The 14,275-nt window shown below is 48.5% G+C and overlaps 1 protein-coding gene across 1 annotated transcript in view; it reads right to left on the bottom strand.

The window, feature by feature from the left end:
• The window catches only part of LOC140403693 (polyunsaturated fatty acid 5-lipoxygenase-like), a 164,370-nt gene that overhangs the window by 46,853 nt on the left and 103,242 nt on the right, over positions 1-14,275 (bottom strand). The window contains 1 exon segment of the mRNA XM_072491871.1: positions 977-1,180. Within this exon segment, the coding sequence (XP_072347972.1) occupies positions 977-1,180 (204 nt within the window).

Consider the following 14,275-nt stretch of genomic DNA (forward strand, 5'->3'; position numbering starts at 1 on the left):
TTTTACACGTACATAAAAAGCAAGAGGGTAGCCAGGGAAAGGGTTGGCCCACTGAAGGATAGGCAAGGGAATCTATGTGTGGAGCCAGAGGAAATGGGCGAGGTACTAAATGAATACTTTGCATCAGTATTCACCAAAGAGAAGGACTTGGTGAATGTTGAGACTGGGGAAGGGTGTGTAGATAGCCTGGGTCACATTGAGATCAAAAAGGAGGAGATGTTGGGTGTCTCGAAAAACATTAAAGTAGACAAGTCCCCAGGGCCTGATGGGAAACACCCCAGAATACTGAGGGAGGCAACGGAGGAAATTGCTGAGGCCTTGACAGAAATCTTTGGATCCTCACTGGCTACAGGTGGTGTTCCACAGGGATCAGTGCTGGGACCTTTGCTCTTTGTAGTATATATAAATGATTTGGAGGAAAATGTAACTGGTCTGATTAGTAAGTTTGCAGACGACACAAAGGTTGGTGGAATTGCGGATAGCGATGAGGACTGTCGGAGGATACAGCAGGATTTAGATTGTTTGGAGACTTCCAGAATCATAGAATTGACAATGCAGAATGAGGCTATTCTGCCCATTGAGTTCTGCACCGGCCCTTGGAAAGAGCTCCCTACTGAAGCGCACGCCTCCACCCGGTCCCCCTAAACCCAGTAACCAAACCTAACCTTTTTGGACACTAAGGGGCAATTTAGCATGGCCAATCCACCTAACCCGCACATCTTTGGGCGGTGACCCCCTCATTGAAGAACATCCTCATCCAGCGTGTCAATACCCCTCAGCACCTTCCACATTTCAATCAAGTTGTCTTTTAAACCTCAAACAGCCAGCAGAAGGAAACATTTCCATCAGTTTGAGCTGGATGGCAGTGCGGTGAAGTCTCTGAACCCCTCCACAGTCTCACCAGGTTCATACTGAGCAAATGCTTCTGCTGTTATCCAGGTGAGCAATAGCGGACTGGGCTCAGCGGAGAACTTACCTTAAACAGAGGGTGCACGGCTGGTAGCTGTCGATACAGGGCTATCCCGAACACTTCCGACATGAGGTGAGTGTTGAGGAGGTGGGTGACAGTCTGATGGATCTGGAAGTCCGCTGACCTCACCCATATTTTTGCCAACAGCCAATCATTCTTCGAGTCAGTGGGCAGGAATATGGGGTTATCAGGCCCCGGGGCTTGTTTCAGCTGTGAAGAAAAAACGCTCACGTCATTGGTGGTCAGGGATTCGATCCGTAACTTTCACTGAGTTTTAATCAGAAATCAAAAGATAGAAATTAAATCAGAAATGAATCGGTAAAAATTGCAGCAGAAATGGTTGAAAGCAGGTGACATACTGAAGAGGGGCCTTCTCCGGAATGGGCTCCACGTGGGGATTGCGGAATTTCATTAGTTGGAGCTGTTTGTATTGCGGGAGTACTGCGAAATCACAGAGCAGCAACATTACTTTGATGGGATGGGGTTTGCCTGAATCATCGGTCTATAAATTACAGTGAAGTCAGTGAGGGAGGAATGAGCAGGAAAACGAGAGAGAATTAAATTAATGTGATGAAAGTGAAGGGGTGGCGGAACAGAGGAACAAAAAGACCACAAAGCTCGATAGGACGGTGGTCAGAGGTTATAGAGAAGAGGAAGGTGTCAGCTAGGAGATTAAATATATTCATATAAACTGTAGCTCTGGTCCGAAGCCTTCTGGGAAATACAAAGAACAAAGAAATGTACAGCACAGGAACAGGCCCTTCAGCCCTCCAAGCCCGTGCCGACCATGCTGCCCGACTAAACTACAATCTTCTACACTTCCTGGGTCCGTATCCCTCTATTCCCATCCTATTCATGTACTTAAATATGGGCAAGTTACAAGTGACACTATAGCCTGATGGGTATTCATAATAGGGCAGCACGGTAGCATTGTGGATAGCACAATTGCTTCACAGCTCCAAGGTCCCAGGTTCGATTCCCGGCTTGGGTCACTGTCTGTGCGGAGTCTGCACATTCTCCCCGTGTTTGCGTGGGTTTCCTCCGGGTGCTCCGGTTTCCTCCCACAGTCCAAAGATGTGCAGGTTAGGTGGATTGGCCATGATAAATTGCCCTTAGTGTCCAAAATTGCCCTTAGTGTTGGGTGGGGTTACTGGGTTATGGGGATAGGGTGGAGGTGTGGACCTTGGGTAGGGTGCTCTTTCCAAGAGCCGGTGCAGACTCGATGGGCCAAATGGCCTCCTTCTGCACTGTAAATTCTATGATGATAAAGGCACCAGCAAGGTGACAAGACCAGGAAAGTGAAGACAGGAGCAAGGTGAAGACAGCAGCAAAGTGAAGACAGGTGCAAGGTGAAGACAGGAGCAAAGTGAAGACAGGAGCAAGGTGAAGACAGGAACAAGGTGAAGACAGGAACAAGGTGAAGACAGGAACAAGGTGAAGACAGGAACAAGGTGAAGACAGAAACAAGGTGAAGACAGGAACAAGGTGAAGACAGCAGCAAAGTGAACACAGGAGCAAGGTGAAGACAGCAGCAAAGTGAACACAGGAGCAAGGTGAAGACAGCAGCAAAGTGAAGACAGGAACAAGGTGAAGTCAGGAGCAAGGTGAAGACAGGAGCAAGGTGAAGACAGGAGCAAGGTGAAGACAGGAGCAAGGTGAAGACAGGAGCAAGGTGAAGACAGCAGCAAAGTGAAGGCAGGAGCCACCTCCTTTAACCTAAGGGGTAGATTGAATAACAGGTAAGCTCTTTCTTTCTTTTTCCTTTTTTTATCGAGGGGATGGCAGGGAAGGCAGTGCAATGTTCCTCCTGCAGAATGTTTGAGGTGAGGGACGCAGTCAGTGTCCCTGCTGATTTCACCTGTGGGAAGTGCACCCATCTCCAGCTCCTCAGAAACCGTGTTAGGGAACTGGAGCTGGAGCTGGATGAACTTCGGATCATTCGGGAGGCAGAGGTGGTCATAGATAGTAGCTTCAGGGATGTAGTTACTCCGAAGAATCAGGCTAGATGGGTGACGGTGAGAGGGGCTGGGAGGAAGCAGTCAGTGCAGGGATTCCCTGTGGTCAGTCCCCTCAGTAACAAGTATACCGCTTTGGGTACTGTTGAGGGGGACGACCTACCAGGGGTAAGTCACGGTGAACGGATCTCCAGCACTGAGTCCGTCCCTGTGGCTCCGAAGGGAAGGAGGGGGAGCAGGAGAGCAATGGTTATTGGGGACTCGATAGTTAGAGGGACAGATAGACGGTTCTGTGGCAGCGAAAGAGACTCACGGATGGTATGTTGCCTCCCGGGTGCCAGGGTCCGTGACGTCTCGGACCGTGTTTTCAGAATCCTTAAAGGGGAGGGGGAGCAGTCACAAGTCGTGGTACACATCGGTACCAACGACATAGGTAAGAGAAGGGACGGGGATTTAAAACAGGAATTTGGGGAGCTAGGGTGGAAGCTGAGAGCCAGGACAAACCATGTTGTCATCTCTGATTTGTTGCTGGTGCCACGTGCTAGTGAGGTGAGGAACAGGGAGAGAGTGCAGATAAACACGTGGCTGCAGGGATGGTGTAGGAGGGAGGGTTTCAGGTACGTGGATAATTGGAGCACATTCTGAGGAAGGTGGGACCTGTACAGACAGGACGGTTTGCACCTGAACCAGAGGGGCACCAATATCCTGGGAGGGAAATTTGCTACGGCTCTTCGGGGGGGGGGTTTAAACTAATTTGTCCGGGGGCTGGGAAAACGAGCTGTAGTCCAGAAGCCAGTGTCGAGAGTAGTGAGGTACTGATGAGGGTATCAAGGTCGCAGGAGTGTACCGGCAGACAGAACGGTGGGTTGAAGTGTGTCTACTTCAATGCAAGGAGCATCCGGAATAAGGTAGGTGAACTTGGAGCGTGGATTGGTACTTGGGACTACGATGTTGTGGTCATTACGGAGACATGGTTAGAACAGGGACAGGAATGCTTGTTGGAAGTTCCAGGGTATAGATGTTTCAGTAAGAGCAGGGAAGGTGGTAAAAGAGGTGGAGGAGTCGCACTGTTAATCAAGGATAGTTTAACTGCTGCAGAAAGGCAGTTTGAAGGAGATCTGCCTACTGAGGTAATATGGGCCGAAGTTAGAAATAGGAAAGGAGCGGTCACATTGTTAGGAGTTTTCTATAGGCCCCCAAATAGTAATAGAGGTGTGGAGGAAGAAATTGCAAAACAGATTATGGATAGGTGTGGAGGTATCAGGGTGGTTGTCATGGATGACTTTAACTTTCCAAATATTGATTGGAACCTCTATAGGTCGAACAGTTCGGATGGGGCAGTTTTTGTACAGTGTGAGCAGGAGGGTTTCCTGACACAATATGTGGATAGGCCGACAAGAGGGGGGGCCACATTGGATTTGGTACTGGGCAATGAACCGGGTCAAGTGTTACATTTGTTTGTGGGAGAGCACTTTGGAGATAGTGACCACAATTCGGTGTCTTTCACTATTGCAATGGAGAGGGATAGGGCCATACGGCAGGGCAAGGTTTATAATTGGGGGAGGGGTAATTATGATGCGATTAGGCAAGAATTAGGGAGCATAAGATGGGAACAGAAACTGTCAGGGAAAGGCACAAATGAAAAGTGGAGCTTGTTCAAGGAACAAATACTGTGTGTCCTTGACAGGCATGTTCCTGTCAGGCCATGTGAGAGAACCATGGTTCACAAAAGAGGTTGAATGTCTTGTCAAGAGGAAAAAGGAAGAGTATGTAAGGATGAGAAAACAAGGTTCAGTTGGGTCGCTTGAGGGTTACAAGGTAGCAAGGAATGAGCTGAAAAAAAAGGGATTTAGGAGAGCTAGGAGGGGGCATGAGAAGTCCTTGGTGAGTCGGATCAAGGAAAACCCCAAGACTTTTTAATCTTATGTGAGAAATAAAAGAATGATCATGGTGAGGGTAGGGCCGGTCAAGGACAGAAGTGGGAACTTGTGCATGGAGTCAGAAGAAATAGGAGAGGCGTTGAATGAATACTTTTCTTCAGTGTTCACCAAGGAGAGGGGTCATGTTTTTGAGGATGAGAGTGTGATACAGGCGGGTAGGCTGGAGGAAGTAGATGTTCTGGGGAGGGATGTATTAGCAATTTTGAAAAACCTGAGGGTCGACAAGTCCCCTGGGCCAGATGGGATATACCCAAGGATTCTTTGGGAGGCAAGGGATGAGGTTGCAGAGCCTTTGGCTTTGATCTTTGGGCCCTTACTGTCCACGGGGATAGTGCCAGAGGACTGGAGAGTGGCGAATGTTGTTCCTCTGTTCAGGAAAGGGAATAGGAATGACCCTGGTAATTATAGGCTGGTTAGTCTTACTTCGGTGGTCGGTAAGTTAATGGAAAGGGTCCTGAAGGATAGGATTTATGACCATTTGGAAAGATGCAGCTTAATCCGGGATAGTCCACACGGATTCGTGAAGGGTAGGTCTTGCCTCACAAATTTGATTGAATTCTTTGAGGAGGTAACTAAGTGTGTAGATGAAGGTAGAGCAGTTGATGTCATATACATGGATTTTATTAAGGCGTTTGATAAGGTTCCCCATGGTCGGCTCATGAAGAAACTAAGGAGGTGTGGGATAATTGGATAAGTAACTGGCTATCACATAGAAGACAGAGGGTGGTGGCGGATGGAAAATTTTCAGACTGGAGACCAGTTACCAGCGGTGTACCACAGGGATCAGTGCTGGGTCCTCTGCTATTTGTGATTTTTATCAATGACTTGGAGGAGGGGGCTGAAGGGTGGGTCAGTAGATTTGTGATGACACCAAGATTGGTGGAGGACTGGATGAGGTGGAGGGCTGTTGTAGGCTGCAAAGAGACATTGGTAGGATGCAGAGCTGGGCTGAAAAATGGCAGATGGAGTTTAACCCTGATAAGTGCGAGGTGATTCATTTTGGGAGAAAAAACTTGAATGCGGATTACAGGGTCAACGGCAGGGTTCTGAGGAATGTGGAGGAACAGAGAGATCTTGGGGTTCATGTCCACAGAGCTCTGAAGGTTGCCACTCAAGTGGATAGAGCCGTGAAGAAGGCCGATAGTGTGTTAGTGTTTATTAACAGGGGGCTTGAGTTTAAGAGCCGCGGGGTTATGCTGCAACTGTACAGGACCCTGGTGAGACCACATTTGGAGTATTGTGTGCAGTTCTGGTCAGATCATTATAGGAAGGATGTGGAAGCATTGGAAAGGGTGCAAACAAGATTTACTAGGATGCTGTCTGGTTTGCAGGATAGGTCTTATGTGGAAAGGTTGAGTGGCTAGGGCTTTTCTCTTTGGAGCGGAGGAGAACAACAAAGAACAAAGAAATGTACAGCACAGGAACAGGCCCTTCGGCCCGCCAAGCCCGTGCCGACCATGCTGCCCGACTAAACTACAATCGTCTACACTTCCTGGGTCCATATCCCTCTATTCCCATCCTAGTCATGTAGTTGTCAAGATGCCCCTTAAATGTCACTATCGTCCCTGCTTCCACCACCTCCTCCGGTAGCGAGTTCCAGGCACCCACTACCCTCTGTGTAAAAAAACTTGCCTCGTACATCTACTCTAAACCTTGCCCCTCTCACCTTAAACCTATGCCCCCTAGTAATTGACCCCTCTACCCTGGGGAAAAGCCTCTGACTATCCACTCTGTCTATGCCCCTCATAATTTTGTAGACCTCTATCAGGTCGCCGCTCAACCTCTGTCGTTCCAGTGAGAACAAACCGAGTTTCTTCAACCGCTCCTCATAGCTAATGCCCTCCATAACAGGCAACATCCTGGTAAATCTCTTCTGCACCCTCTCTAAAGCCTCCACATCCTTCTGGTAGTGTGGCGACCAGAATTGAATACTATACTCCAAGTGTGGCCTAACTAAGGTTCTATACAGCTGCAACATGACTTGCCAATTCTTATACTCAATGCCCCGGCCAATGAAGGCAAGCATGCCGTGTGCCTTCTTGACTACCTTCTCCACCTGTGTTGCCCCTTTCAATGACCTGTGGACCTGTACTCCTAGATCTCTATGACTTTCAATACTCTTGAGGGTTCTACCATTCACTGTATATTCCCTACCTGCATTAGCCCTTCCAAAATGCATTACCTCACATTTGTCCGGATTAAACTCCTTCTGCCATGAGTGCTGAATTTGGTGCTTTTTGAGTGCGATAGTGAGAGTTTGGTGACCGAGGGAGTATAAGGCTTCATTTTTATCTAAAGTTTAGTCTTTCTTTTATTTAGTTAATTAACTTAAAAGTTGCTGTTTGGTTGAGAAGAAGGTGAATTTTCAATCAGCTTCAAACAGGCTTCTACTTGTAGGCACTTGCAGCTGGAGCTTGTTAATTAGTTAATTGGATTAGGCCAGTTTTTCAGAGGCTAGATTCACAGTATAAAAGTGATCCCCTACAGTGCAGACTTTGTTTGCACTGAGTGCTGAATTTGGTGCTTTTTGAGTGCGATAGTGAGAGTTTGGTGACCGAGGGAGTTAGGTGAGGAGGGAGTAAGGAGCTCCTTTCATTTTGTTTCCGACATTTCCGCAAAGAGTGCGAAGAGAGCCAGGAGTTTACAGGAAGTGTAGCTGACTGGGAGCAGCGTCGGAGGGCGGAGATCTAGTTAGTCCACACAGCAGCTATATTCTGTAAGGTAAGAGGGGATGGAGGCTAGGCCAGTTACATGCTCCTCCTGTAGGATGTGGGTGGTGAGGGATACCACCGGTGTCCCCACTGACTATACCTGCGGGAAGTGCACCCAACTTCAGCTCCTCAAAGACCGTGTTAGGGAACTGGAGCTGAAGCTGGATGAACTTCGGATCATCCGGGAGGCAGAGGGGCTGATTGAGAAGAGTTACAGGGAGGTAACCACACCCAAGGTACAGGACAAGAATAGCTGGGTTACAGTCAGGGGGAAAAAAACAAACAGGCAGAAAGTGCAGGGATCCCTCGTGGCCGTTCCCCTTCAAAACAAGTATACCGTTTTGGATGCTGTTGGGGGGGATGACCTACCGGGGGAAGGCCCTAGCGGCCAGGTCTCTGGCACTGAGTCTGGCTCTGGGGCTCAGAAGGGAAGGGGGGAGAATAGAAAAGCAATAGTTGTAGGAGATTCAATGGTTAGGGGAATAGATAGGAGATTCTGTGGTCGCGAGCGAGACTCCCGGAAGGTATGTTGCCTCCCGGGTGCCAGGGCCAGGGATGTCTCGGATCGTGTCTTCAGGATCCTTAAGGGGGAGGGGGAGCAGCCAGAAGTCGTGGTGCACATTGGTACCAACGACATAGGTAGGAAAAGGGGTGTGGAGGTAATAAACAAGTTTAGGGAGTTAGGCTGGAAGTTGAAAGCCAGGACAGACAGAGTTGTCATCTCTGGTTTGTTGCCGGTGCCACGTGATAGCGAGGCTAGGAATAGGGAGAGAGTGCAGTTGAACACGTGGCTGCAGGAATGGTGTAGGAGGGAGGGCTTCAGGTATTTGGATAATTGGAGCGCATTCTGGGGAAGGTGGGACCTGTACAAGCAGGACGGGTTGCATCTGAACCAGAGGGGCACCAATATCCTGGGAGGGAGGTTTGCTAGTACTCTTCGGGAGGGTTTAAACTAATTTGGCTGGGGAATGGGAACCGGATTTGTAGTCCAGCAACTAAGGTAGCCGATATTCAGGACGCCAAAGCATGTAATGAGGCAGTGGGGAAGGGAACACTGATAAAGGAGAGTATTTGCAGGCACGGAGATGGGTTGAAGTGTGTATACTTCAACGCAAGAAGCATCAGGAATAAGGTGGGTGAATTTAAGGCATGGATCGGTACTTGGGACTACGATGTGGTGGCCATCACGGAAACGTGGATAGAAGAGGGGCAGAAATGGTTGTTGGAGGTCCCTGGTTATAGATGTTTCAATAAGATTAGGGAGGGTGGTAAAAGAGGTGGGGGGGGTGGCATTATTAATTAGAGATAGTATAACAGCTGCAGAAAGGCAGTTCGAGGAGTATCACCCTATTGAGGTAGTATGGGTTGAAGTCAGAAATAGGAAAGGAGCAGTCACCTTGTTAGGAGTTTTCTATAGGCCCCCCAATAGTAGCAGAGATGTGGAGGAACAGATTGGGAAACAGATTTTGGAAAGGTGCAGAAGTCATAGGGTAGTAGTCATGGGCGACTTTAACTTCCCAAATATTGAGTGGAAACTCTTTAGATCAAATAGTTTGGATGGGGTGGTGTTTGTGCAGTGTGTCCAGGAAGCTTTTCTAACACAGTAATGGAGAGGGATAGGTACGTGCAACAGGGCAAGGTTTACAATTGGGGGAAGGGTAAATACGATGTTGTCAGACAAGAATTGAAGTGCATAAGTTGGGAACATAGGCTGGCAGGGAAGGACACAAGTGAAATGTGGAACTTGTTCAAGGAACAGGTGCTACGTGTCCTTGATATGTATGTCCCTGTCAGGCAGGGAAGAGATGGTCAAGTGAGGGAACCATGGTTAACAAGAGAGGTTGAATGTCTTGTTAAGAGGAAAAAGGTGACTTATGTAAGGCTGAGGAAACAAGGTTCAGACAGGGCATTGGAGGGATACAAGATAGCCAGGAGGGAACTGAAGAAAGGGATTAGGAGAGCTAAGAGAGGGCATGAACAATCTTTGGCAGGTAGGATCAAGGAAAACCCCAAGGCCTTTTACACATATGTGAGAAATATGAGAATGACTAGAGCGAGGGTAGGTCCGATCAAGGACAGTAGCGGGAGATTGTGTATTGAGTCTGAAGAGATAGGAGAGGTCTTGAATGAGTACTTTTCTTCTGTATTTACAAATGAGAGGGGCGATATTGTTGGAGAGGACAGTGTGAAACAGATTGGTAAGCTCGAGGAAATACTTGTTAGGAAGGAAGATGTGTTGGCATTTTGAAAAACTTGAGGATAGACAAGTCCCCCGGGCCTGACGGGATATATCCAAGGATTCTATGGGAAGCAAGAGATGAAATTGCAGAGCCGTTGGCAATTATCTTTTCGTCCTCACTGTCAACAGGGGTGGTACCAGGGGATTGGAGAGTGGCGAATGTCGTGCCCCTGTTCAAAAAAGGAACTAGGGATAACCCTGGGAATTACAGGCCAGTTAGTCTTACTTCAGTGGTAGGCAAAGTAATGGAAAGGGTACTGAAGGATAGGATTTCTGAGCATCTGGAAAGACACTGCTTGATTAGGGATAGTCAGCACGGATTTGTGAGGGGTAGGTCTTGCCTTACAAATCTTATTGAATTCTTTGAGGAGGTGACCAAGCATGTGGATGAAGGTAAAGCAGTGGATGTAGTGTACATGGATTTTAGTAAGGCATTTGATAAAGTTCCCCATGGTAGGCTTCTGCACAAAGTAAGGAGGCATGGGATAGTGGGAAATTTGGCCAGTTGGATAACGAACTGGCTAACCGATAGAAGTCAGAGAGTGGTGGTGGATGGCAAATATTCAGCCTGGATCCCAGTTACCAGTGGCGTACCACAGGGATCAGTTCTGGGTCCTCTGCTGTTTGTGATTTTCATTAATGACTTGGATGAGGGAGTTGAAGGGTGGGTAAGTAAATTTGCAGACGATACGAAGATTGGTGGAGTTGTGGATAGTGAGGAGGACTGTTGTCGGCTGCAAAGAGACATAGATAGGATGCAGAGCTGGGCTGAGAAGTGGCAGATGGAGTTTAACCCTGAAAAGTGTGAGGTTGTCCATTTTGGAAGGACAAATATGAATGCGGAATACAGGGTTAACGGTAGAGTTCTTGGCATTGTGGAGGAGCAGAGAGACCTTGGGGTCTATGTTCATACATCTTTGAAAGTTGCCACTCAAGTGGATAGAGCTGTGAAGAAGGCCTATGGTGTGCTCGCGTTCATTAACAGAGGGATTGAATTTAAGAGCCGTGAGGTGATGATGCAGCTGTACAAAACTTTGGTAAGGCCACATTTGGAGTACTGTGTACAGTTCTGGTCGCCTCATTTTAGGAAGGATGTGGAAGCTCTGGAAAAGGTGCAAAGAAGATTTACCAGGATGTTGCCTGGAATGGAGAGTAGGTCTTACGAGGAAAGGTTGAGGGTGCTAGGCCTTTTCTCATTAGAGCGGAGAAGGATGAGGGGCGACTTGATAGAGGTTTATAAGATGATCAGGGGAATAGATAGAGTAGACAGTCAGAGACTTTTTCCCCAGGTGGAACACACCATTACAAGGGGACATAAATTTAAGGTGAAAGGTGGAAGATATAGGAGGGATATCAGAGGTAGGTTCTTTACCCAGAGAGTCGTGGGGGCATGGAATGCACTGCCTGTGGAAGTAGTTGAGTCGGAAACCTTAGGGACCTTCAAGCAGCTGTTGGATAGGTACATGGATTACGGGAAAATGATATAGTGTAGGTTTATTTGTTCTTAAGGGCAGCACGGTAGCATTGTGGATAGCACAATTGCTTCACAGATCCATGGTCCCAGGTTCGATTCCGGCTTGGGTCATTGTCTGTGCGGAGTCTGCACGTCCTCCCCGTGTCTGCGTGGGTTTCCTCCGGGTGCTCCGGTTTCCTCCCACAGTCCAAAGATGTGCGGGTTAGGTGAATTGGCTAATGATAAATTGCCCTTAGTGTCCAAATTGCCCTTGGTGTTGGGTGGAGGTGTTGAGTTTGGGTAGGGTGCTCTTTCCAAGAGCTGGTGCAGACTCAAAGGGCCGAATGGCCTCCTTCTGCACTGTAAATTCAATGATAATCTATGATTAATCTAGGACAAAGGTTCGGCACAACATCGTGGGCCGAAGGGCCTGTTCTGTGCTGTATTTTCTATGTTCTATGTTCTATGCCATCTCTCCGCCCAAGTCTCCAAACAATCTAAATCCTGCTGTATCCTCTGACAGTCCTCATCGCTATCCGCAATTCCACCAACCTTTGTTGAGAGGCGACTTAATAGAGATTTATAAGATAATGAGGGGGATAGATAGAGTGGACGTTCAGAGACTATTTCCTCGGGTGGATGCAGCTGTTACAAGGGGGCATAACTATAAGGTTCAGGGTGGGAGACATAGGAGGGATGTCCGAGGTAGGTTCTTTACTCAGAGAGTGGTTAGGGTGTGGAATGGACTGCCTGCTGTGATAGTGGAGTCGGACACTTTAGGAACTTTCAAGCGGTTATTGGATAGGCACATGGAGCACACCCGAATGACAGGGAGTGGGATAGCTTGATCTTGGTTTCGGACAATGCTCGGCACAACACCGAGGGCCGAAGGGCCTGTTCTGTGCTGTACTGTTCTATGTTCTAGGAGCAAAGGGAAAGCAGCAGCAAAGTGAAGACTGCAGCAAAGTGAAGACAGCAGCAAGGTGAAGACAGCAGCAAAGTGAAGACTGCAGCAAAGTGAAGACAGCAGCAAGGTGAAGACAGCAGCAAGGTGAAGACAGCAGCAAGGTGAAGACAGCAGCAAGGTGAAGACAGCAGCAAAGTGAAGACAGGAGCAAAGTGAAGACAGCAGCAAGGTGAAGACAGCAGCAAGGTGAAGACAGCAGCAAGGTGAAGACAGCAGCAAGGTGAAGACAGGAGCAAAGTGAAGACAGGAGCAAAGTGAAGACTGCAGCAAAGTGAAGACAGCAGCAAGGTGAAGACAGCAGCAAGGTGAAGACAGGAGCAAGGTGAAGACAGCAGCAAGGTGAAGACAGCAGCAAGGTGAAGACAGCAGCAAGGTGAAGACAGCAGCAAGGTGAAGACAGCAGCAAGGTGAAGACAGCAGCAAGGTGAAGACAGCAGCAAGGTTAAGACAGCAGCAAGGTGAAGACAGCAGCAAAGTGAAGACAGGAGCAAGGTGAAGACAGGAGCAAGGTGAAGACAGGAGCAAAGTGAAGACAGGAGCAAAGTGAAGACAGGAGCAAAGTGAAGACAGGAGCAAGGTGAAGACAGGAGCAAGGTGAAGACAGGAGCAAGGTGAAGACAGGAGCAAGGTGAAGACAGGAGCAAGGTGAAGACAGGAGCAAGGTGAAGACAGGAGCAAGGTGAAGACAGCAGCAAGGTTATGACAGCAGCCAGGTTATGACAGCAGCAAGGTGAAGACAGCAGCAAAGTGAAGACAGCAGCAAAGTGAAGACAGGGGCAAAGTGAAGACAGCAGCAAAGGGAAGACAGGAGCAAAGTGAAGACAGGAGCAAGGTGAAGACAGGAGCAAGGTGAAGACAGGAGCAAGGTGAAGACAGGAGCAAGGTGAAGACAGGAGCAAGGTGAAGACAGGAGCAAGGTGAAGACAGGAGCAAGGTGAAGACAGGAGCAAGGTGAAGACAGCAGCAAGGTGAAGACAGCAGCAAGGTGAAGACAGCAGCAAGGTGAAGACAGGAGCAAAGTGAAGACAGGAGCCAGGTGAAGACAAGAGCAAGGTGAAGACAGGAGCAAGGTGAAGACAGGAGCAAAGTGAAGACAGGAGCAAAGTGAAGACAGGAGCAAAGTGAAGACAGGAGCAAAGTGAAGACAGGAGCAAAGTGAAGACAGGAGCAAGTTGAAGACAGGAGCAAAGTGAAGACAGCAGCAAGGTGAAGACAGCAGCAAGGTGAAGACAGCAGCAAGGTGAAGACAGGAGCAAGGTGAAGACAGGAGCAAGGTGAAGACAGGAGCAAGGTGAAGACAGGAGCAAGGTGAAGACAGGAGCAAGGTGAAGACAGCAGCAAGGTGAAGACAGCAGCAAGGTGAAGACAGCAGCCAGGTTATGACAGCAGCAAGGTGAAGACAGCAGCAAGGTGAAGACAGCGGCAAAGTGAAGACAGGGGCAAAGTGAAGACAGGGGCAAAGTGAAGACAGGAGCAAAGTGAAGACAGGAGCAAAGTGAAGACAGGAGCAAAGTGAAGACAGGAGCAAAGTGAAGACAGGAGCAAAGTGAAGACAGGAGCAAAGTGAAGACAGGAGCAAAGTGAAGACAGGAGCAAGGTGAATACAGCAGCAAGGTGAAGACAGCAGCAAGGTGAAGACAGCAGCAAGGTGAAGACAGCAGCAAGGTGAAGACAGGAGCAAAGTGAAGACAGGCGCCAGGTGAAGACAGGCGCCAGGTGAAGACAGCACAAGGTGATGACAGCAGCAAGGTGAAGACAGCAGTATAGTGAAGACAGCAGTAAAGTGAAGACAGCAGCAAAGTGAAGACAGCACAAGGTGAAGACAGCAGCAAAGTGAAGACAGGAGCAAAGTGAAGACAGGAGCAAGGTGAAGACAGGAGCAAGGTGAAGACAGGAGCAAGGTGAAGACAGGAACAAGGTGAAGACAGGAGCAAAGTGAAGACAGGAGCAAAGTGAAGACAGGAGCAAGGTGACGACAGGAGCAAAGTGAAGACAGGAGCAAAGTGAAGACAGGAGCAAAGTGAAGACAGGAGCAAGGTG

Source organism: Scyliorhinus torazame, chromosome 28 (genome assembly GCF_047496885.1).
Source record: "Scyliorhinus torazame isolate Kashiwa2021f chromosome 28, sScyTor2.1, whole genome shotgun sequence".
Classification (NCBI taxonomy): Eukaryota; Metazoa; Chordata; class Chondrichthyes; order Carcharhiniformes; family Scyliorhinidae; genus Scyliorhinus; species Scyliorhinus torazame.